General features: G+C 43.0%; 1 protein-coding gene and 1 pseudogene across 5 annotated transcripts in view; one reads left to right on the plus strand and one right to left on the minus strand.

Moving 5' to 3' along the window:
* ICE1 (interactor of little elongation complex ELL subunit 1) overlaps positions 1-22830 on the minus strand; it is a 78579-nt gene extending 55749 nt beyond the window's left edge. For 3 of the 5 annotated variants that reach the window (XM_077810822.1, XM_077810826.1, XM_077810821.1), the window contains exons 1-10: positions 22639-22830; positions 16070-16128; positions 14296-14331; positions 13711-13728; positions 12659-12770; positions 7261-7337; positions 5038-5075; positions 2890-2972; positions 2532-2571; positions 2380-2439 (exon numbers count right to left, since the gene is read on the minus strand). In XM_077810822.1, coding sequence (XP_077666948.1) covers positions 2380-2439; positions 2532-2571; positions 2890-2972; positions 5038-5075; positions 7261-7337; positions 12659-12770; positions 13711-13728; positions 14296-14331; positions 16070-16128; positions 22639-22719 — 604 coding nt within the window. In that variant the 5' untranslated portion in view covers positions 22720-22830. Of the gene's footprint in view, positions 1-2379; positions 2440-2531; positions 2572-2889; positions 2973-5037; positions 5076-7260; positions 7338-12658; positions 12787-13710; positions 13737-14295; positions 14332-16069; positions 16129-22638 lie in introns of those variants that run through there. The other 2 variants (XM_077810823.1, XM_077810824.1) reach the window with 2 other exon arrangements.
* LOC144261363 (E3 SUMO-protein ligase ZBED1-like) lies at positions 19286-20988 on the plus strand (annotated as a pseudogene).
* Positions 22831-25754: the final 2924 nt, after the last annotated feature.

Below are 25754 nucleotides of genomic sequence, written 5' to 3' on the forward strand. Positions count from 1 at the left end.
ATGTTCATATTGCTATTTTTAGCAACCAAGCTAATGTAGCTAGGGGAAATCTGTCCACGCACACCGAGATTCACATTTCCAATTGGGTAGACATACCAAATGATTTCTTGTGATGAGCTCCTTTGGCAACCGTACATCATGAAAAAAAAATTCCATTTTATCAGTTTTAAATTTGCTCCCTTTCAATTTTGCTGATTATCCACTTGCTCTTGTATAATGTGAAACGGTAAATAGGAGCACTTACTCCACTTCTCTGTACCATCCAAGATTAAGGCTGCAAGTTTGTCATGTAGGTCACGGATTCTGTGACTTTCTAGGACCTCCGTGACTTCTGCAGCAGCTGGTCCAGGAGCCACCCGAGCAGCTCAGGCAGCTCCTGGGCCAGCTGCACCGGCTGCTGCTGGGGCCATCTCCGGCCACCATGCCCCCCTCCCCCAGCAGCAGCAGGAGTTTGTGTGTGGGAGGGGGCTCAGGGTCATGTTTATCTCAGAGAGCTCCCCAGAAGCGACGACATCCCCCTCCCTCAGCTCCTAGGTAGAGATGTGGCCAGACAGCTCTGCGCACTGCCTCCGCCTGCTGGCGCTCAAGGGCCCCCCCAAGATTTAGTCAAGGACATATAATACAAGTCATGGACAGGTCGCAGGCCATGACTTTTTGTTTACTGTCCGTGACCTGTCCATGACTTTTACTAAAAATACCCATGACTGAAACATAGCCTTATTCATGAGCTCATCAAAACAAGAGTATATTTATATGATGTCCGTTCATTTTGATCTCTATTATAAAATAAGTTGTCCCTATCTTCCCTCTCTTTATATGGAGGTTTTCCGTGTCTCTAAGCATTTCTATCACTGTTGCTGAATCCTTCTATTTCTGCTATATCCTTTATTAGATGCAGTGACCAGAACTGAACTTAGCATCCCAGATGAGAGTGTACCACTGTTTTATGTAATAGCAGTATAACATTTTCCATCCCTTTCTCCGTGCACCCTATGTGTATCCTGTATCAGTGTCACTGGTAAGGAAGAACACACAACTCGAGACATAACAATACATTTTACGCTAGCTGGAACAAGTTTACTTTTGATAGTTTGTGTCAGATTACCACCATGTAGCTTTGCTGAAGTTTGAAAATTGCTGTGGTGTCACACTTCATCATGACCTCTATCACATAAATAGGCATATTATGTACATTAGGTATTTTCCACTGCCACCTGTCATTTATGGGTTCTCTGATTTGGAGATATCTACTTAGCAGCTATTTTCCAAACAAACTTCTCATTAACAGCAAAGCCCTCTCACTTCCTGAAACTGAATTTAAGTAGTATCCATTTACACACCAAATTAGAAACAGAAGGATGAAGTTAAGTGCAATTGATTAGGATTTTCAAAACCAAATAAGCATCAAGTAACAAACTTATTTTGCAAAAAACAATTTTTGTTGTACTTAAAGTTGTATACAAATGCTCTAAAACAAGGAATACAACTGGTCAGAAAAAAAGGGAAGTGTTTCCTTTTTCTCTCCTGTTTTTGTGTTCATCAAAAATTTTTAAGTAGTTTTTAAAAAATGAAACAATTGGTATTCAAAAAAAGCACATATGTGAGTTGCAAAAGTACAATCAGTTAGGAAACCCTCACTTAAAGTGAGGAATCCCTCTTCAGCAATTAAAATGCATTCTGGAAGAGGGTTACAGTCAGGACAGTGTTTGCTTTGCTTGCTCAGCAATTTCCATTTGGAATTAAAGAGGTAAAGAAAAGAACAGAACAGTCTACTGAATATTCAGCAGATGTGTTAGCTTTATGCAAGACAGAAGTGATTCATTATGATGAAACTTTTCATTTCCCTTCTTTTAGTCCATTCTCCCTGGATTTTTGCCTCCTTGGGGAAGGTATAGCCTGTTACAGTTTGACAAACACCACTGAAGATTTGATTCATATTTTCTTTTATTTGCTTTACTTGCCTCTTCACGATCTGAACTGAGGACACTGGAAAATGGAATGAGATGATGGGATATCTTACAGTCTGTTGTTTTCAGGCTGGATTTTGGGTAATTGCTAAGTGGTGTTTGCGTATGAAAAGTGAAAAATTGTTTTAAAAAGTGACAACTTAAAATAAGTCTTTAGAACCTTCTCACATGAAATAATGTAAATAAATTGCATATCAACTTTAGTAGTGTATATTCCCTCATAAAAGTATTTTGCTTTTCATTCCTAATACCAGCTAAATCTGCTCTTATAATATATATTCATTATAAATCCATTTCAAACATCTGTACTGCTAAAAATACTGCTGCCAAGACAGCAAGATATATTCCTGCAGAATAACAGTATGTTTTGAACCATTTGTACTGCACAGAAGAAAGTCTAACAGAAGTGTACCTTTGTCTATGTTTGCTACTGGACCTTCTCTTGCACTCTGCGTCTCTGCATGTTTTAACACTGAAAAGAATATATACAGTTTAATAACATACAGAAAGTAACAGTTTAAATACAACTATAAATCTAAAGGCAAACAAAAACTGGACACTCACCCTTTTTGCATTTCTCTTTGGGAAAGTCATCACGTTTTTCCTGTTTAACATTAATTAACTGCGTTAAATTGCTATGCAATACATCCATATTTTACAATAATCACATTGAAAAGACCAATGATCTTTGGTCAATATTTATTTAAAGTGCACTAACTTAATAAATGCTGTGTAGGGTCTGAAACAGCAACTAAAATACTAAGTGTTGTAATTCAATATCCCCAAGCTAATTCAAGATCTTACTATACTAGTATAGTTGAAAACCTCAAACTGAGATATTCATGAAATTCACAGTTATTGTATCTACTTTTTTTTAGAAATACTACAGAAAGATTTCCCCCCCAAAGTTGCCAATTACTACCTGTGCCTTCTTTAGCTCCTTTTCAAGAACTTTCTTTTCAGTCTTCAACTGTCTGAAGTCTTGCATATGCTTTGTTGCAGCCTCTTTATTTAAGGAAAAAGAACCATAGGCATGAGACTATTAATGTACAAGTCAAAGCACCTGAAACCAGCAAATATAAGTGTAGAATGCAGACCTATAGAAACACACTGCATTTTTGGTTTGTTAAACTTTGAAAGTTTATCTGGGATCCATCAATGTATGTGTGATTTCTTCTGAAGTATTTTACCAGGATTAGAACACACTAAATGTATATTTAAAGTTATAATAAGACAACACCCAAGCATCACAATACGAACCACCGCTCATGAACTTAAATACAGCCCCATATTCCCCAGATAGGAAAGGCAGGTCCAAACTGGGTGATGATATTTTTCACATGCCCTATTATCCTATTTAATGAAGGGGCTAGGGAATTAGAAGTTAGATAAAAAATAAAAATGTGTTGATGTTGCAAAGGAATCTGGTCAAATTCAGTCCTACTACATAAGATGCAAATCCCTTTGACTTCAGTGGGAGCCATGCTCACTTGCACCAAGGCTGAATATGGTCCAGTTTCAGCATGGATACCAAAGGTCTTTGTACTGAAACTTGACCTGTAGAGATTTTTTTTATTAAGGTGATTTATCAAAATTATAGAGCTGAAACCAAAGATACTGACTGTAATGACTTATTTATGACATCCTGACATGCCTCAGGAGATTCTGGAGTTATAGTCTAATTTCTGCATTTTGTAAAGCACCAACTAAAAGCCTCTTCTCCATTAGAGATGTGTACGCTATGGTTCATTCTCAACTTTATTATCCTTAAGATATTTCAGCTTTAGAGCCAATAAACGTGGCCAAAAGAGAGCTTATCTTTCTTCTCAAACCCTTTCTCCTACCTTCATGCTCCATTGTGACTGACATTAATATATCCTTCATGTCACCCAGGTCTGCAAACTGGAGGTCATCGTCAACTCCTTCCCCTCCTCACATCCAGCCCATGATCAAATCCATTTTTCTAAAATCTGTTCCTTCCTTGCTGAATGTTGACCAAATTGCTCAACCACACCATTATCTCCTCCTCCCAGGTCATTATGATACTAACATTTAATTCCTCCAATTGTCAAAAATGCTAGTAAAAATAATCTCTAATCTGTTACACAACTGGATAGTTGTTTGAAACAACTGGATAGTCGTTTGAAACTGGATAGTTTCAATATTTACAAGTCAAACATTTTATTGTGCAGTCTTAATGAGGCAGCTCTATCTAGACATTTAAACAAATTTGAGGAGCTGACCCAGGAGCAAGCCGGAACAAATGTTTAATTTCTAAGATATACACAATTTTGATTGAAAAAGTTCTTGATAAGAAAACAATCCAGATGAAAAGATGGGAGAGGGATTTGGACAAAGAAGCTGATCTGCATGAGCGGGTCTCTATAAGGGAAAAAGGGTATCTTCAATTTGCACAAAACAAAGAAAATTTTATAAATTACTGTATAGATGGCATTTGACTCCAGTTAATATCCATCACATTTTTGCTACTAGGGCTGTGCTCTGATGGAGGGCTTGCAGGGAAAGGGGAATATACTTGCACATGTCGTGACTGTGTACAGGAATTTGATGATTTTGGGAGAAAGTTATTTATGAGATTCATTTTATGACAAAATGCTGGCTTCCCAGAGATCCCCACACCTGCTTACTAGATACTCTAGTAAAGGGTCTACATTTTAAACAGAATGAAATTAATTTTTTTATTGTTAGCAGCTAGACTTTGTATTTCACATTATTGAAAAAAAGTGATTCCTCCTATGGAATTGTGATACAGTAAAATATGAACTGTTCTTGTAATGAAAAAGATTTCACATCATGTCAGACATGAGAGAAGAACCAAAAGGAGGATAGGCATTTAGAAATCTGGTCACCCTTTGTAACGTAGTCAAAGGATGCAGGCTCCCCAACCATCAGGTGAGAATTTTAGCCAAGTTCTTTAAATATTAACCTGATCCTGAATAAGTGATGTCATATGTTAATGTTCGATTTTAACTTTGCGTTAATAAAAGGTTTAAAAAAGATTAAGTGAGCCACTAATATTGTAACTTGAATATAAAAAAGTGACAATTACCTTCCAGTTTCTTCACTTTGGCTTCCAGTTTCTTCTTCCTGATCATAATAAAAAAATAAAAAATATTTTAAAAAAAATATTCTATATTTAGATCTCAGTAAGAGACCAGCTGAATTACAAATAAATCCAACAGTTTTTGTGGAGAAAGTAACTCAGCATTTCATAGATTAAGTTATTCAAACCAAAATCTTTTAACATGAGTGCCTAAAGTTAAGGATTTAACTATTTCTCAGAAGTGCTCAAATTTGCATGGGGGGGAGAAGGGAGGGGGAAAGAAAAAAATCAGGCCACTGAGTTAGGTATCTAAATATGGGTTTAGATACTTTATCTGAAGCAACAGTTTGAATATTTGGCCTTAACTTGTATGTGCTTTAGCTACTCCATCTATAACAGTAATCCCCAAACTTTTTACCCTACACCCACCCTTACCCCATCCAAGCACTGCCAAGGCTGGGGCTGCAGTCGCAGCTAGGCTGAGAGCCAGGGGCAGATGCCAGAGCCATGGGGGTGGGTCAAGGGCAGAGAGCAGAGCCATGACGGCAGCTGGGCCCGGGGCCAGGCCAACAGTTGGAGAGGGGGCTGCCCCCATGAACATTCCTCTGTGCCCCCCTACAGTTTGAAGACCCCTGCCCTAAAAGGTGGAGAGAGTCCGTGCTTAACAAGATTTGAAATGAAGCCGAATTAAGATGGGTCACTGAAAAGGGGACTAGAACTCAGGAAATCCTATGTCGCAGAGCCTGTTTATTCAGAGTATTAGAGTGTTTAGATATGGCTGTAAGTGCCTAACTTTTGGTACCCCAAATCGCAAAAATTCTGACTTCAGTGACTTGCCCAAAAATGAACAGAAATTTATAGCAGAACAAAGATAAAAACACAGGATTTCTGAGGTCTTCTTTACTAGATCATAGTACCTCTCAGGAAGTTTTCTTCACAACGTTGCGTTTAATTATGATTGATAAAGAGGGTAATAATGCTTACCCAACTTCTTAAAGCAGAGACCAACAGATAACTATGGACTAAGAGTATTTTAAATTATATTTAAAAAATACTACATGATTAAGTCTATTGTAATGTATTTAAACAAAGTAGAGAGGCCATTTCGATATTAGAAAAATTGCATCAGTGTAACTAGATTAACTTCAAATAAATTCTTCTTACACAGATGCAATGCCCGAGTTAAGATTACACGTTCTCTTAACAATGGCATATCCCAATTTGAGGGTTTAACATCCAATCCAAAGGTTTAACATCCTTTGCTGTATTTTTTTCCTCACAGCAAAGGCCCACATTATATTAAGATTCCCATGATAACTGTTTCTGACACAGATGTGGTTTTATAGAAGAGATAAGACTTTTTCCTTCATACATTTTAGTCAAAGACAGCTGAACTTTTAAGCTTTATAGATGCTTAGTCCTTTGGGGAATCAGTTTCCAGATCAATTAACAAAATGAACTAATGCATTTATAAGCAAATAAGTAGTTGGATATTACATAGGCAGACAATGAAATTGCTAAATTAGCATCACAATATTTACAGAACAAAATAATGTTAATTTTATAGATCTTCTGTACTGTCATTTATTCCTGTAGAATTCCATAGCCACTAAGGAAGTGTAAAGTGAAGTCATTACACAAAACCCAAATCTTACTTTAGTTACATTAACTTAAGATTTTATTAAGGGTATATCTGCACTGGAGCTGGAAGATGTAAATTCCAGTTGGAGGAGACATATCCATATTAGCTCTGACTGAGATAGCTCACTAAAAATAGAAGTGCAGCTGCGGTGGTGCAACAGGCTAGCTACCCCAAGTATGATCCCATCTAAGACCACAGGTACATACTCGGGGCAGCTAGCCCCTCACACCACTGCAGCTACACTTCTATTTTCAGTATGCCAACTACATGCTCTCACACGCAAATGGCTACACCATCTTTGCTGAAAAACTTTCAAAACAAAACTATCCTGAAACATGAAAAACTATCAAGAAAAATTTCAGCACAAAATTGTTAAAATCTAGCAAGTCAGAAGCAACTGAAAATAGGGTCTTCCCATGGGAAGCATTAGGCAACCTTAACAATAGGTGTTGACGCCAGCTCCCCCTATTATATTTGCATATAAAGAGAGTAAATACAAAAACACAATCTCTGACAATTTACAGATAGCTTGTGCATTTTCATAGAAATGACAGACAAGAGTAAGTTTTTAGAAAAGACTCACTTACACAGCATCATTTCTAGCAATTTCTTCTTTCACCCGAGCATATTCCAGATGAGTTTGCTGATAAATCTTGAGAGAACTCTGAAGAAAATGACAATAAAGCATGTCCTTATAGTGGACAGAAAACAGTGGATTGGCAGAGTTTTGCCTGTTCTATAGTACATAAATGGACAACGATCAAGGAACACACTCTACTCAGGAATAAAAACAAATTAGAAAAGGATGTGTTTCAGCTATGATTCATTTTTTCTGAAGGTACAAGCTGTGACATCTGTATTTGTCTGCGTTCCCAGCACCTAACTAGATGTTAAACTCTACTCAACTGTGCGAACACTGTGGATGGTACATTCTGCCCTTGCTGAACAGGTGACAGCACCACTTAACCCTTGCTGACAAAAGGAACTAAGGACATTAATGAATGAATCCCCAAAGTACTGTCTACAGTGAATACATAAGTGTGGATTTAATTCAACGTATAAAATCAGAAACCATGATTTAAAGGTAATTGTTTTCTCCAAAGCCATTAATTAATGAACCTAGAAAATTCCCACAGTTGTATAGCAGTATCCATAAATGTTTTTTAATCTCCAAGACAGCCTCAGCCAAACAGTGAAATAAGGAAAACTATTAAAGGCAAAGTCAAGCACCAAATAGTGAGCAAGAACCAGTGTTCAAACTGCCATGAGAAGTAAGGCATAACTTCTGTAATTCTGGGCACAACCCATCTCTCCTAAGGAGTATAAGAGCTGGAGAGTTCAGCACTCCAGTAAGATATGTACTCAAGCCTCAAGAAGCCAGAGCTTCTGTTAAGTAAAAACATGTAATGCTTTTACCAGTCACACAGTACAAAATCAAGTCATGTGAAGCGGTATAATCCTTCCACTCCACTTGAACTTCTCTAATACCTTCCCTATACTAAAAGGCAAGGTCTCTCCATAACAGCTAGAACAGCTGAGAATCCTATGCAACAGTCTATCTGCTACTTGCCTATCAGAGTCTCATCAATGCCCCAGCCTGTAACAGTCTCCTGGAAGAGAGCCCTTTCATTTGCCAGGTCCCAATGACTCATACAGGATTCATAAAAATCTGACAGAAAATTCAGACTGTGTCACAATCATCCAAATTATCCAGGCACCCAAGCACACCAAAAGATGCTGAAAATGTCTCCTCAAAGTATTCAAATATATTATAGGTTGAGGAAAGCAAAAGGATCAAATTAGGTCAAGTAACCTATATTCAAATGCTAGAAAAGTCTCCAAATGCTTAACTTTATCAGGTTGAGCCTGATTAAAATGACTGTGGAAAGAGCAACAATGAAGATGAGCACTACTATCAGAAGTAGGGAAAAGGAACTCTCAGTAGTAGGGTCTGTACCCTTCCAACACAAAATGGAATATACTATCAGCTGTTGTAAGGTAGCAGCCCTCAAAACTCTCTAGCTATGAAAATCAGGCTCTAGTCACACAATAGAGTTATGACCCTTTAACTCCAGGGACCCAGTACAATCAGTATACTTGAAGTATTTTCAAAGAACAATGGTAGAGGGATGGGCTAGAACATCTGAGAGATCTTCTTGCTCTAATGTATACAGTTTGCACACAAAACAACTATAACCTTCAAAGACAACCCACAATTCTTTTATAAAGTATTTTAGTAGCTCAAAGAGGCACTAAATGCCCTCAATAGACTGGCTAAAAATAAGAATACATTATTACTTTATATAGAAGCTTTCATTCCAAAGGATGTCAACCCATTTTATAAAAAGAAAAGGAGTACTTGTGGCACCTTAGAGACTAACCAATTTATTTGAGCATAAGCTTTCATGAGCTACAGCTCACTTCATCGGATGCATGCAGTAGAAAATACAGTGGGGAGATTTTATACACACAGAGAACATACAGTGTGTATAGTAACACCCATTGTATCAACGAGAGAGATCAGGAAAGGTGAGCTATTACCAACCGGAGAGGGGGTCCAAAAAAAAAAAAAAAAAAAGCCAAACAAACAAAAACACTTTTTGCAGTGATAATCAAGGTGGGTCATTTCCAGCAGTTGACAAGAATGTGCGAGGAACGGGGGGGGGGAAATAAACATGGGGAAATAGTTTTACTTTGTGTCATGATCCATCCACTCCCAGTTTTTATTCAAGCCTAATTTAATGGTGTCCAGTTTGCAAATTAATTCCAATTCAGCAGTCTCTCGTTGGAGGCTGTTTCTGAAGTTTTTTTTGTTGAAGAATTGCGACTTTTAGGTCTATAATCGAGTGATCAGAGAGATTGAAGTATTCTCCGACTGGTTTTTGAATGTTATAATTCTGATAAGCGATGGTCACATAAACGCCACCCTATACCGGAAACCTATTGACCGCTATACTTACTTACGCATCCAGCTTTCATCCAGACCACACCACACGATCCATTGTCTACAGACAAGCTCTATGATACAACCTCATTTGCTCCAACCCCTCAGACAGAGACAAACACCTACAAGATCACTATCAAGTGCTCTTATAACTACAATACCCACCTGCTGAAGTGAAGAAAGATTGACAGAACCAGAAGAGTACCCAGATGTCACCTACTACAGGACAGGCCCAACAAAGAAAATAACAGAATGCCACTAGCCATCACCTTCAGCCCCCAACTAAAACCTCTCCAACTCATCATCAAGGATCTACAACCTACCCTGAAGGACGACCCATCACTCTCACAGATCTTGGGAGACAGGCCAGTCCTTGCTTACAGACTCTCCCCCCCCACAACCTGAAGCAAATACTCACCAGCAACCACACAACAAAACCACTAAGCCAGGAACCTATCCTTGCAACAAAGCCCGTTGCCAACTGTGCCCACATATCTATTCAGGGAACACCATCATAGGGCCTAATCACATCAGCCACACTATCAGAGGCTCGTTCACCTGCACATCCACCAATGTGATATATGCCATCATGTGCCAGCAATGCCCCTCTGCCATGTACATTGGAAAAACTGGACAGTCTCTACGTAAAAGAATAAATGGACACAAATCAGACGTCAAGAATTATAACATTCAAAAACCAGTCAGAGAACACTTCAACCTCTCTGGTCACTCGATTACAGACCTAAAAGTCACAATTCTTCAACAAAAAAACTTCAGAAACAGACTCCAATGAGAGACTGCTGAATTGGAATTAATTTGCAAACTGGACTCCATTAAATTAGGCTTGAATAAAGACTGGGAGTGGATGTATCATGACACAAAGTAAAACTATTTCCCCATGTTTATTTCCCCCCCCCTACTGTTCCTCGCACATTCTTGTCAACTGCTGGAAATGACCCACCTTGATTATCACTACAAAAGGATTTTTTTGTGGTTTTCCCCTCCTCCCGCCCCCCTCCCGCTCCTGCTGGTAATAGCTCACCTTACCTGATCACTCCCATTACAGTGTGTATGGTAACACCCATTGTTTCATGTTCTCTGTGTATATAAAATCTCCCCACTGTATCTTCCACTGCATGCATCCGATGAAGTGAGCTGTAGCTCACGAAAGCTTATGCTCAAATAAATTTGTCAGTCTCTAAGGTGCCACAAGTACTCCTTTTCTTTTTGCGGATACAGACTAACACAGCCGCTACTCTGAAACCCATTTTATATATTACCTACACCTGAAGGAATCATTTCATATACCAATTAGATGGGACACTTCACTCACTGCCCATCATAGGCAGAAAGTCAAGCTATTCACTGTGGGCTTGGCCCAGAGCCAAAGTTGTCTGTACCAATGGCCTCTTGCATGAATGCTTTGCACTCCAAACACTGTGCCAGAGAGAGAATCTCCCAAAAGCTGAGAACACACTGGACCCAGAAATCATAGAATATCAGGGTTGGAAGGGACCTCAGGAGGTCATCTAGTCCAACCCCCTGCTCAAAGCAGGACCAATCCCCAATTTTTGCCCAAGATCCCTAAATGGCCCCCTCAAGGATTGAACTCACAACCCTGGGTTTAGCAGGCCAATGATCAAACCACTGAGCTATCCCTCCCCGCAATTCAGGGAAAATAAATTGGCACAAGGCACAATATTTGAAGCCCCTACATGGTTCTTTTACTAAGGCAAGACCCTGAGCACTCAACAACATGCAATTTGCAATATCTAGAACTACTTAATTATATGTAATAAAAGCACAGAAAGTAAGGGTCTGTGGTGCAGACCCAGACACTGCAAACAGATTTCAGAGCGTTAGTCTGTATCAGCAAAAACGAGGAGTCCTTGTGACACCTTAGGGACTAAAATTTATTTGCGCATAAGCTTTCGTGGGCTGTGGGTTTTAGCCCACGAAAGCTTATGCCCAAATAAATTTGTTAGTCTCTAAGGTGCCTCAAGGACTCCTCGTTGTTTTTGCAGACACTGCAAAGGGTTCTTTGAGTACTCTGCATAGCGCAGGTGAAGGCACAGAGGCAGGTGGATGCTGCTAGTTCTTACGTAGTCTCAAGCACACATTTAATGCCACTACAAGGCATACGGAGGCAGTCCAACTAGACAGCTTTGAAAGAGGATTCTGTGCTTGAGACACCACAGGGTGTCATTTCCGTGAGTGTGAAAGCATCAGCAATCTTCAAGTAATTACCACAGCACTTTCAATACCTCTGCTCTACCACCACTCAGGAGCACTGATTCTTCCTACTGTATTTTCCACCGCATACATCCGATGAAGTGTGTTTTAGCCCATGAAAACTTATGCTCAAATAAATTTGTTCATCTCTAAGGTGCCACAAGTACTCCTGTTCTTTTAGTGATTCAAGGGGAAGAGTGTCTCATATTCAATGGCCAAAACCAAGTACCATGGCATCCTAGGAATTGAATGGTCTTCCATCCAAGTAATGAGCCAGCTGAGCTTGAAAAATGATAGGCTCACATGTATGCAAGCCATGTACATTATAAATTCTGAAGTTACACATTAATATCTTCACACTTTGCTAGATATTGGGGACATTACGTAAAGTTTGTTACACTTGAGCCAATTTTAAACCTCACATTAAAGAGGATTTCCTAAATGTTTATGAAGTATTGTAGAGCTGTAAATTGCCCCCCTCCCACAAGTCTACAAAGGCTGTCCTAGCAGCGTTGGGCAGATTAGGCTACGTTACTTTCACAGTAAAGGTACTACCCAATGTCAGTAATATGATTACAATAGGTCTACATTCAGAGTAAAGGTGACAGAATTTGAAAATTTATGACTCAGAGCTGCCAAGCAGTTGGAGGGAGAGGTGAGATCACTCCAAGATGTTGTTTAGTCACTACTAAAGTTAAGATACTGGCAATAAAACTAGGGGCAAAAAATCAGTTAGTCTGTTGCAAGAAAGCATTTTTTAAACAAAGATTTCGTAAACTTTTAAACAATCCTCATACTTTTCAGCATACCTTTTTCTCTTCCAATTCTGCTTTCAGAGACCCCAACTCTTGCTGACACTTTTCTAGAGGAGAGATTTTTTGTAGCATCTGTTCCACTTGGTGACGAAGAGTGTTATTCTCTCTGAAATGGACAAAGACTACAGAACATTCAGCCAAAAAACATAGATTTTGTTCAAGTCTGAACTCAGTGCTGTATTTCCCGAAACAGCAGCTACTTTGCTTTCCACTACAAGACAGTTGAAAAGGCTCTCCAGCTACTTGTTTGCTTTATTGTTGTACTTGTGTGAGTCTCAGGATATTAGAGACAAGGTGGGTGTAGTAATACGTTTTGCTGGCCCTGAAGAGCTCTGCGTAAGCTCAAATGCTTGTCTCTTTCAGCAGCAGAAGCTGGTCCAATAAAAGATTATCTTACCCACCTAGTCTCTCCAATTACTTTAACATTCTTGGTGTGTGAGCCAACTTAGCGTTTTTCCAGGTAATATGCTTTCCTCATAGAAAATTTGGGTCAGATTTAAAGAGAAACGAGTGGAGTGGGTAAGCTTAAGTTCCCATACTGGCTCACAGACCATAAATAAGAATATAATTCAGCCCTTTCCACTGAATGCATTTGAGTCCCTAGACCCCTCACTTTGAACCCATACCAGAGGCAAGAACCTCACCTCCACTTAGGCCCCTTTGTGTGATGTAAAAAGGCCTCAAAATCCTGAATCTACCTGGGGGTAAGATTCCCCAGCACGGACACTGTGGAAGACAGACTTAAGTCTGTCCTCAGAGAATCCTTTCAAAGCTTTGGCACAGTGGACATGCCTAGGATGGAGTTGTAGCACTGCAGAGATTTCAAACAGCAGTGTTGGTCAAAGAGCAGCCCCAGGCAGCTGCCATTACTATGACAGGCCATTTACGTCGAAGTTACACAGGGAGAATATTGCAAACTGGAGTCAATTAATGGCCATATAAGTGTCCATTACTTTGCATTGATAAATACCCCTCTTGCCTACTTCAGAACAATTACCAAACCAAGCAGAGATTTAAACAGACCTAAAACTGAATTTTGTTCTTACCTTTCAGCCACCTGAAGCTGTGATACCTTGTTAAGGGAAAAAAAAGTAGTAAGTTTACCACAATTTTCTCAAAAAAGTGTTAAGAATGGAAGTAGTATGCTGGAATCTCAACAACTGTGAAGAAATATCAAGTCAACACACCCTTCCCAATGGAAGATGACTTGGAGGAACAAAAGTAATGTAACAATTCTGTTGTACCATTAAACAAGTATGACAAAGTAAAGTATTATATGAAGTAAATACATTGGGGAAAAAAACAATACCTATGTAGAATCACTGACTTTGTTAAGCACTTCAAGCAATAATTCTCAACCCCTAGTTTCACTATAGACCCAATTTAAAAAAAAAAATACTGGAAATTGCCAAAACTCAGGCATGTTAAGTTTCCACTTCTGAAGTCCAATTTTTTTCCAATAGACTCTATAGATTCAGTTGTTCAATATTTTAGAATAAGTAGTACTTGCTACAAATAAGCTTCTAACCTTAATTTTTAACTTCATAAATTCCCCAAAGCCCTATCTGTCAAATGAAATGTTCACATGTAAATACAACAAAACACTAAGAGAAATACAGAAACAAAGGATATCATTACACTTCTGTTGATACTCTGTCAGCAAATGGCTGTAGAAAGAAAAGAATAAGTTGTTTACAAGGGTGATCTTTCAATTCATTTTTGAATCTGACCTGGACAATCAAGTTTTAAGATTCCATTTTTAAATTTTGTCAGGCTTTTTGAAAAAGTCAAATCTGAACACAATGCTAAGGTTGTGGATTTGACGTCATTAACTTTATTTTTTCCTAACATTTTCAATTTAAGCTTCTTCAGCAACACTTCTCAATTTAGGCTATTAAGAGTACCTATAGCCTCTCTTAATTTAATTATGACTTGGCTCTTCTGATAAATTGACCTCACTCCAGTATATTATATTTAATATAATTAACAACTGGTAACAGGGATTAGCATCTTAATGACAGAACTAAATTTTCTTGAGAAAAAGTGGACAGTAGAACAAAATCTTAATTCTCGGACTCTGCCCCCAAAGAAGCTTTCCACTAAATTTTCTTACTGCATGTTGGGTAAAAAGGAACACTATCTTACTTTCAAAGATTTGTTTGATATAAGTAGTTACTCCTGGGGGAATTCTGTGCCAAAAAATTAAAAATTCTGCAAAATTCTGCATATTTTATTTGTCAAAAAATCATGCCAGTTTCAATTATTTTGGTAATCTATTTCAAAATACCTGTCAGCAACTGTCTGTGACAATACAGACACAAAAAAAATTCCCCCAGGAGTAGAGAAGTAAAGAAACCACTGTTTCTCAGCTCCCTCGGCCACAGAGCCCAACAGGGAGGCCAGACACCCGCACCCCATATCCTCCAGAGCCCCCACCCACCCAGACACTCGCACAGACTCCCTAATCCCCAGAGTCCAGCTGTGGGCCCACCCCAACCCAGACACACACAACCCCTCCCCACTAGAGCCCTGCTGCAAGGCCCACCCCAGCGCAGACACCCGCACCCCCTCTCCACTAGAGCCCAGCTGTGGGGCCACCTAGAGCCCGGACACCTGCACCCCGTCCTCTGCCAGAGCACAGCCACAGGGCCACCCCCAGCACCTAGCTACAGGGTCTCCCCCAGCTCAGACACCTACACCCCCTATCCCTTCAGAGCCCAGGCACTCACACCCCCTGCTTCCCCAGAGCACAGCCATGCCATCACCCAGACACTTGCACCCCCTAACCTCCAGAGTCCTGGGATCCAGAAGGAGAAATAGCCTGATGCTGGGTCTCAGGCTTGTACAGCTGCCTCCTTCCTTCAAGGCGTGCCAGGAACTGCAGCTTCCAGGAACCCTCCAGCTCCCTCCCCGTCCCTCCTACAGCGTCTTCTATTTGTGAGCTGGGCTGGCTCTGCCAGATCCAGCGCACCCTAGTGGTGGCCAGCAGCTCTGCAGCCAATTTGGGGGACGGGGTGGAGGCAGCAGAGGGAAGGAAATTCTGCATGCACAGCATTAATTTCTGCTCAAATTCTGCATGCACAGTGGAACAGAATTCCCCCAGGAGTATGCAGTAGTACAGACATGAAAGCAAAACTGACAGCAAGTCTGAAGACACACTGCTAAGCCTCTCTACACACTTCACATGTTGCAAGTAAAAACTAAAATGCAATACTCTATAGTTTAGACCTGAGCTCTTTCCTGAGGAAACCATGCCCATTCTACTTTTTTGTGATAACCAACAACCACAATGGACAATAGATTAAAACAGTCATATACTGCTATAAAATGTATTTTTTTTAAAAAAAAACTACTAGCTTAAAACAGTAAAAATGTTTTTGTGTAAAATATATCAGTTGTACTTACTCTGTGTCAATTATTTTTTGCTTCAGTGCAATTAATGCAGCTACATATTCATTTAAATTCTGTAAGGAAAAAAAATCTCAAGTTGGCAAAGAAATTTCACACCAAAAATAGTACACAGACACTATAGACGCTCCAAACTGAGGAAACTTGTCAAATACTAACATTCTATATATTTTCAAGTTGACTGGTTAACCTAATGTCTTTTTTCTTTTATGCCCCACATTAAATCCTGACAAACAATAAAACAACTAAACTAAACCATAACGCAGTTCTCTTAATTTATCTATGTCCAATGGTTTTCTAATTTACAATTCAAATATTTCTGATAATGCTAATGCTCATTTCCAATTCAAACTTTCTTTAAAAAACATCCTACCGGAGAAGCCTATCTTTCATCTAAAATGAATTTATTGATTAATACTACTGAAAATATGGGCCTCTGAGTTTTAAGAAATTACAATGAAAAATTGAAGATCCAAATTTCCACATGGGCTATTTTAAATGAACACTGCCGAAATCCAAAGGTATGTGAACTGAAAGGATACACTTATGAAAGATGAGGTAAAGACAACAGTTTGGAAAACTGCTCTGCCATTCTGGACTCTGGAGAGTTAGACTAGTTTAAACAAAGCAAATTTTTTTGACAAATACACAATATTTCAGCCTCTTAGAAATCCAGAACTACTCTTTACTTTGCAAACACTATTCCCAAGATTTATCGCCTAGGTTTCTGCCACTTGGGAAGAAAGAATTAGTAACTGTTCAAAAATTATATAGTACACAGGTTAAGAAAAGAGTGTCTGTACATCTGGGTATAGTGCTTAGAGTATCCACAAATACAAAGTTTGTTTTTAAAGTCATACGATACATATAGTGCATAATCAGCAATAACCCAAATTTAGGTGAATAAATTTAACAATACAGTTTAGATTAGCAAAAAGAAAAGGAGTATTGTGGCACCTTAGAGACTAACAAATTTATTTGAGCATAAGCTTTTGTGAGCTCAATTCATCGGACGCTCATGAAAGCTTATGCTCAAATAAATTTGTTAGCCTCTAAGGTGCCACAATACTCCTTTTCCTTTTGCGGATACAGACTAACACAGCTGCTACTCTGAAACCTGTCAGTTTAGATTAGGGCAGTCAATTAACTGCCGTTAAAGCGTGCCATTAACGCACACCACAATTAACGCATTAATTTTTTTAACGCGCGTTAATCGCAGCAGGGCAGCATAAACTGCTTCAGAGTACCTACCTCAGGTCAGACAAAGTAACACAAGCCACCACCGGAGGGCGGCAGAAAGAGAAGAGGCTACAGAAAGATGCATGTGGTTCTCATGCCAGCTCCAGCCGAGAAGTATTTTTTAGAAGTAAAAACAGGGTGGCCAAGGGTTTGCCCGAGCCACCCTCCCCATGCTGCCCGCAGCTGGGGCTGAGCCCCGCACTGCCCATGCCAGGATCTCTCCACCCCCCAGCCCTGTGCCATCTGCAACTGGGGCTAACCCCTCCTCCCAAGCCCCATGCTGTGTGGGACTTACACTCACACCCTGAGCTCGGGGGCTGACCCCCGCCAAAAAACTAGGCTGACCCTACCTCCCGATCCCCATGCCGCCCACAGTTGGGGCTGATCCCCCCCCCCCCCCCAAAACGAGCCCCATGTCACCTGCAGCTGGGGCTGAGCCATGTGGCACTCACAGCCCCCCCCCCCCAAGCTCCACAAGGTCCACAGCTCGGGCTGATTCCCACTTCCCCACTCCCGAGCTTCACACCACCCAGAGCTGGGGCTGACCCCCGTACCCCCGAGTTTGGGGGCTGATCCCCATCCTGAGCCCCATGTTGCCCACAGCTGGGGCTGACACTCCCCTCAGCCCCATGCCGCCTGGGGCTGTGGCTGGCCCCCCCTGAAGTCGGGAGCTGACCCCCTCCCGAGCCCCATGTTGCCTGCAGCTGGGGCTGAGCGCCCCCACCCACAAGCGCCACATTGCCCTTGGTGGGGTCTCCTGCCCCAGACCTGTGCCATCCACATTTGGGGCTGGGGATGACCCCCGCCACATGGCACTGGAGCTGATGCCCCTCCCCCGCAAGCTCCATGCCACATGGGGCTGACCCCCACTCCCAAGCTCCATGCCATGCACAGCTAGGGCTGAATCCTCCCCCCAGCTCCGTGCCTCCCCCGGCTGAGGCTTACCTCCCCACCTCCGTGCCACCCAGGGGTCAGCTCTGAAGCCAGCACTCCACGCCAGCAGCAAATTTCTCCACTTTCCTGCTGGCAGGCAGTCCTATCTTCAGTTAACCCCTCAGGCAGCAGCCGCCTCTCTCTGCTCTGCCTTGCTGCCAGGACAAATGCCCAGTTTTGGTGAAAAAGAAGGGACGGCCGGGACAGAGCTGAAAAAGGGGCCTGTCCTGGACAAAACGGGACATATCGTCACCCTAGCCAGCCTGCGCCCTATTGTGCCCAGCTGGCCCCCCACTCCCAGGACCAACCCCCCTGAATCATGCCCCATTGCCCCTAGCTGGCCACTTGTTCCGGGGGTACCCCACAGAGAACATGAGCCTGGCGAGCTCAGCCTCCCTGCCCCAGCCTCTCCACCCCTGCAGTACGATGAGTCCCTGAGGTTAAAATCCACTCTCCCTTGCAAACAAAGGCTCACTCTGCTGAAGGGAGCTCACCTAACTCAGTAAAAGGAGGCGAACATGGCGAGCCCAGTACCAGAAACCACCCTTCCAGAAGCAGCACCAGCAAGACACCTCCCTCATCCTCCTCCTGCACAAGTCATTGCATACTTCTCCCCTCCAAGGTCGTCCCCACAACACTGTATGCAGATTTCTAAGATGAAACTCTCTTTGGACAGGAGGTGAACCTGGTGAGCTCAGAAACCCACCCCAATAGGAGCAGCATCAAGAACTCACACACCTCTCATCTCCAGAGTACGGAGTCAAAAAAAAAAAAAATCTCACCCCTTCAATAAGCCAACACTCCTCTAAAGGAGGCATACAAAATAGTATATAAAAGGCTAACCCAGCAGCAGCAGGTGAAAAAAAAGCCTCCTGCACAATTCACTCCCCTACTGAATGTTAATCCTGAGATAAAAATCTTTCCATATCTGTGGCAAGGACTCTTTTGAACAGTATACAAATATATTGATTATATTGAATTATTCCAGACATTGACACAGTTCTACTGAGTTTTCACGATCTGGAGTGATTTAAAAAGGTAATGGAACAAAGTAGCAACAGTTCAGGTCTTTTGACTAGGAAGTTTATATTTAAAATACTTCCAGATGGTTCTTTGGCTAAAAAGACTTATTTGTAGCTATTGCAAGGCTGAGTTCCAATACCATAGAAGCACTTCAAGCCTGTAGTACCACCTACGTTCTAAGCATGCTTTTGCATCCAGATCTTGTGCTACAGATAATCCACCACCACCAAATTAATCCAGCCAGCCGCAACAGAGTACAATTACAGAGTTTCAGGATCGCTAGAAGCCCAGGGATCAAACAAAGTACAACACCTTAACCAATGCTATTGCAAAGTGGATAGCTATGGACTGCAGACCACTCAACATTGTAAAATGATAGAGGACTAAGAGATATTACTCAAATTGCATCTTCCAATCAGACATACACTTTGCATCACAAAAAAATTAAAACAAAAATATGACAAGGAGAACACTACAATGTTGGAGCTTCTGAAAAATGCACTAGCTGTTGCTTTAACTGGTGATCACTGGACATCCCTGAACGATCATAGCTATCTTGGTGTCACTGCACACCTTATCGATGCCGTATGGACTCTGCAGTCGTTCGCTGTAACAGTAACTCATACTGAAGAGAGACATTATGCTGAAGCACGTGCAGACTGCTTCATGGATGTTGTGAAAGAACAGAATATTCAAGAAAATGTAACATCAATTAGTACTGACAGTGCACGTAAAATGGTAGCAGCAGCCAGTCACTTGCCTTTTGAACACATGATGTGCATTGCTCACAGTCTGCAGCAATCCATTACAGTAACGCTCAACGATGGTGGTTTTGAAAACGTGCTGGCACAATGTAGAAAACTTGTAGACCATTTCAAACAAAGTCTAGATAACAGTACAGAACTAGGAATACAATAAGCTGCAAATGGAAAGAAACAAGAACTTCTCATACAAGATATTTCAACCAGATGGAACTCCGCATTGGCTATGATTCAGCACCTGCTTTGCAATAAAGCCGCTATCACATCCACATTAGCTCTTCAAAAGCACCATCTATCAGTGCCAATAAATTAGGATTTTGAAAAACTGCAAAAGCTAGAAACACTACTTGAGCCGTGCAGGATTGAGACTGAACTTCTTGGAGGGGAATTGTATGTCTCCTGCTCCATGGTTTTACCTGCATTCTGCCATATATTCCACATTACAGCAGTCTCTGAAGATGACCAGTATATGTTGCTCAATTTAAAAATACTTTCACAACAGATTTTACAAAACGCACTAAACCCAAGTTTTAAGAATCTGAAGTGCCTTCCAAAGTCTGAGAGGGATGATGTGTGGAGCATGCTTTCAGAAGTCTTAAAAGAGCAACACTCTGATGTGGAAATTACAGAACCCAAACCACCAAAAAAGAAAATCAACCTTCTGCTGGTGGCATCTGACTCAGATGACGAAAAAGAACATGCGTCAGTCCCCACTGCTTTGGATGGTTATCGAGCAGAACCCATCATCAGCATGGACTATGTCCTCTGGAATGGTGGTCAAAGCACGAAGAGACACATGAATCTTTAGCACATCTGGCACATAAATATCTTGCTACACCAGCGCTACGCGAATGCCTGTTTTCACTTTCAGGTGACATTGTAAACAAGAAGCGGGCAGCATTATCTCCCACAAATGTAAACAAGCTTGTTTGTCTGAGTGACTGGCTGAAAAAGAAGTAGGACTGAGTGGACCTGTAGGCTCTGAAGTTTTACATTGTTTTACTGTAAAGTGCAGTTATTCTTTTTTACAGAATTCTACATTTGTATGTTCAACTTTCATGATAAAAAAAGATTGCACTACAGTACTTCAATGAGGTGAATTGCAGTCTCTTTTTTATAGTGCAAATGTTTCCAATAAATAAAAGTAAAGTGAGCCCTGTACACTCTGTATTCTGTGTTGTAACTGAAATCAAAATAACTGAAAATGTAGAAAACATCCATAAATATTTAAAGAAATGGTATTCTATTATTAACACCATGATTAATCAGGTTTAATTTTTTTTAAATCACCTGATAGCCCTAGTTTAGCTATTAGCATCCAAGTATTCGGTAACATCAGTCATGAAAAGTTATACAGAGAGTTGTTTGAGGAAAGCAAATATAGCAGTGAGTGAAGATTGTCCGTCAGTAATTGAGAATTAGGGTAGGTTGTCCATTTAGAAAATACAACCCATGAGGAAATATTCCAGTTACTTTCCCCACTGCGCTTCTCATCAGCACTCCATCTCATCCCTCCTGGTACTGCCGATGTCTAGTGATGTGTCTACTCAAAATCATAACCAAATACAAAAAAAACCAGGATATCCCTCAAGATGCATGCACCACTAATTTAAGTGGTGGTCTTAACACCTTCAGCCTCCCTTTCTATAACTCTTTCTTATTCTTAAATTAGGCCCCAATTCTGCAATGAGTTCTCCATAGAAAGACAGACCACTGAGCCTCTGCTGAGTGCCACTAAAGTCAAGAGAACTACATGCGTGAGTACGAGCTCACATATGCACAGAGTAATACTAACTGGTCTGGGAAGAAACGCTGCCATTTTCTTTTTTGTGAAGTACCATACACACTTGTAGTGCTGTAGAAATTTTAAAAAAAATAGATTAGGTAAAAAAGCAATCAAATCAGTTTACAAAAAGAAAATCTTTGTAAAATCCAGCTGAAGAAGTGCATGTTATCCAAGACTTTTAGGAAATCCAAAAGTGCAGAAGAAAGGGTGATACTAGTGGAATTGTTAGAAAAAAGTGACAATAGAGACCTGAGCTTTTTTCTGACTCTTTCTGAAACAGATGTGACGGGGCTTCTTTCCATTTGCTATTTACATTCGCAATTCATGTTCCTACCCACTCTATTGCCCTTGAAAGGCTACTGACAGCTGGAGGGCTTGGCACCTGCCCGCCACATTAAGGTTCAAGATACCAAAATTGAGAATTAAACTAATTCTTTTTAAGACTTAAAATTCAACATGCTCCGGTGGAGGCCAAGGACGCTCCCAATCAGCTGAGCGAGGGCTGCTGCGGAGCCTCCAGCAAGCAGAGGGGAGATAGAACTGGCTCTGCCCACGCCCTGTGGTTAAATGTCACAGCAGCAAGAAGGTCGCTAGGCTCTAACCAGAGGCAGCGGGGGAGCCAGAGCCGCCCGCCCAGACCGAGCACCAGAAAACAGGAGCAGGTCCCGCCGCAGGCAGGAGCGCAGGTGGCTGGGCGCCACCTGCATAACTGTAGGGAGCGGGGTCCAGCCGATACCGGTCCCAGCCGGCCCGGGGGGGGGGGAGGGGACAGTCCCGGCCTGAGCCGGGCGGGCGGGCGGACAGGAGGCGCGGAATGCTGGTACCTGCTGGAGCGCGCTGCAGTTCGCACAGGCCGTGGCGGCCTCGGCCGCGATCCCCGCCGCCGGCGCCTCTCCGGGCATCATGGTCCCCGCGGCGCCGAGTCCCCCACACCGGCCCTGCAGTCCCGCAGCCGCTTCACCCTGGGCAGCCGCCGTGCCCTGCCACCGCGCGCCTCCATCCGCCCCCAGCCCCGGCAGCACAGCGCTGGGCCGGGGCAGACGCGGTACAAACGCACCGAGCCGCAAGTGCCAGGAAGGACCCACCCCCGCCCCCCGCCTGGTGCCCGCCCAGTTGCCTGCTCGGGAGCGGAAGACACCAGCCGGCTTGAGGCACTGTTGGCAGGGGCTCGCTCCGTAGAGCCGCTCAGACCCGGATTAACGAGGGGTTCTACAGGCAGCCGCCCAGGACAGGGGCATGTTTACAAACAGGCTATTCCCTAGAGCCCCGCTTGGGTCCTGCTACGTTAGGGCGGGCCGCTGCCGGGCCGATTGGCGGCGCTTCACCGGCAGCCATTGCAGAGAGAGAGCGACTCTTCCCGCCTCCCACGTGACGTGGGCTGGGGACTGAGAGTCTGAGACTGCATGTCCCATCATGCAATGCGGCCAGTCTTCTCGAGCGTTGCGTGCTGGGAGCTGTAGTCTTCTGGGGCATCCCCAAAGGGGCTGGAAGAGCGACGGCGCTTCCTGCTAGGCTCCCGCTGTCCCGTGCGCTTCTGTGGGAGTGGGAGCTGCTCCGAAGGGCTCTGGGCTGCGATGGTGCTTCCGCCCCAGGTGATTTCACACAGCTGTGTTGGGCACTGAGCGGCAGCAGCGTGGGAACGACGCGGGTCGCTGTCCTGGAGAGCAGGGCCGGCTGCCTTGGGGCCAGAGTAACGCGGGAACGAGAGCGATTACTGTGTAGCCAGACGGACTACAAGGATTTTACCCATGGGGTTTTAGAAAAAGGGAGCATGGCAACAAAAACAAAAGTTTTGGCATGGTGCTTCATTGATTTATTAAATAAAATCTCTACATTTCCAGGTTAATCAAATATAAACAATCCAGGATACATCATTAATAAGGCACATTCACTACCTCTCCCTTTCCTTATTTCCTTTATTAGTTCATTTTCTCAAGGTCAGATATAAGGTACTTGCTTTTTAGAAACCAGCCAAAGCATACGTGTGCGCACATGCTTGTGTATGTATAAATGACTACATAGCTAAATCTTGCATGGAAGGCTGGATTTACACCTTCCGAAGGGCTCTGGGCACAGCATCTTCAGTGCCCCACTGCCACCACCACCACCTACAGCTGACCTTTGTGTTTTCCATAAAAAATGAAACTTTTAAGCCAGTTTTAGGTACCCCTAGAACACCGGCACCCCTAGACACGTCCCTACTGTGCCTAATTGGAAATCTGAGCATGCTTGCATGTTGTGTATATTTAGTAAGCTATGGTTATTTGAACAGCGACTAGTGGGAGGGACACAAAGGGGGCACCAGCTAAAGGGGGGGCATGTGACCTGCCCGTGTGACCCCCCCACGTGACTCGTCCCCGCCCCCCACATGACTCCCTCACGTGACTCCTCCCTAACCCGCTGCCCACGTGATCCGTCCCAACCCGGGGGTCCTGCGCTTTCCCTGTCCCCTCCCCATCCCATAAGCACTGACTCCGTGGGTGCTCCAAGGCTGGAGCACCTATGGGGAAAAACTATTGGTTGCTCTGCACCCACCTGCAGCCAAGTTCCCCGCCCCGCCCCATCTCCTCCTCCCCCCCTGAGCGTGACGTGTCCCCACTCCTCCACCTACCTCCCAGCATTTCCCGCTCAGCCGCCGCCAAACTGCTGTTTGGCGGCGTTAGTACACTCCGGGGTGATGAGCGGGAACATGGCACACTCAGGGGAGGAGGCAGGGAAGAGGCGAGGCGGGGCGGGGATTTGGGGAAGGAGTTGGAATAGGGGCAGGGATGGCGTGGAGTTGGGGCGGAGACTATGGGGAAGGAATTGAAAGGGGGGCAGGGAAGGGGTGGGAAGAGCCGGGGGAGGGGCAGGGCCTCATGGAAGGGGTGGAGTGGGGGCGGGGCTGGGGGCAGAAGGAGGTCAAGCACCCAGGGAAAAGAGGGGAAGTCGGTGCCTATGCCCCATCCCATGTTTCCTGGCGGGGTGCGCCTCTGCTCCAGTCCCCCTGGCATAGGGAGCCACTAGTCCACTCTCCCAGGCAGCCTCCAGCCACTGCCTGCCTGGTATGCTGCCCATGGTGCGGCACGCAGTAGCTGCTCTCTCCTTCTGGCTCTGGCCCTGCCCCTTCATCTCCCAACCCCGGAATCACCACTGATTTTGAACTCCACTATGCCTGTATAGTTTCTTCATGCTTATTGTTGTATAAAGGGCAAAGAATTCAGCATTTCTGTATTTCAGCATATCAGCTGTAGTCCCAGTCTGCAGAAGAGAGACAATGTAATGACACTGAAGTCATTGTACTGATTATTCTGAATCATAAAACTAGTTGTTGGGCATGGTCCTGCTATCATCATAGTGAATGGGGATGGCATATGCACAGCACCTCTGGAAATCCAACGACTTTTATTTAGAGGCCTAAGTATGGGTTCAAGTGCCTACCTCCAGGCATTCAAGATTGGAATTTTTGACCTAATAATATAGGGCCTCAGCTGGTGGGACGATGCTTGCCCCCTTCTCAGCAACTTCTGTCCCCACTGACTTCCAGGAAGGTGGAGCATGCTTAGCACCTCCCATGATCAGGCATGGACATAGCAGAGACTGGCTGCTGCAGAGATCCAGTTGTGGTCCCCTGATTCAGGGCCTCCTGGTCTTCGTGCAAGTCAGTGATGCACAGGGTTATCCCCAAGGCTGTGTCTGCACTATAAAGTTTGGTTAACATAAGATGTCAGTATACAACTGTCACCGTGCCTCTGTGGGTCACAACTGAAAACCGCTAAGAAATAAGACAGACGTACCCAAAAACTGGTGGTTATTCTTCCATAAGATATACCAAACCAGCAACAAAAGTAAACTTCTGTTTCACCACAGTGGCTAACAAGTATTCAGAAAAGCAGTATCCTTAGGCATTCCAGTCCTTGAATCACAACTAAAAACACTGGACTTAATGATGAGTGGTTAT

This window comes from Eretmochelys imbricata, chromosome 2 (genome assembly GCF_965152235.1).
Source record: "Eretmochelys imbricata isolate rEreImb1 chromosome 2, rEreImb1.hap1, whole genome shotgun sequence".
Classification (NCBI taxonomy): Eukaryota; Metazoa; Chordata; order Testudines; family Cheloniidae; genus Eretmochelys; species Eretmochelys imbricata.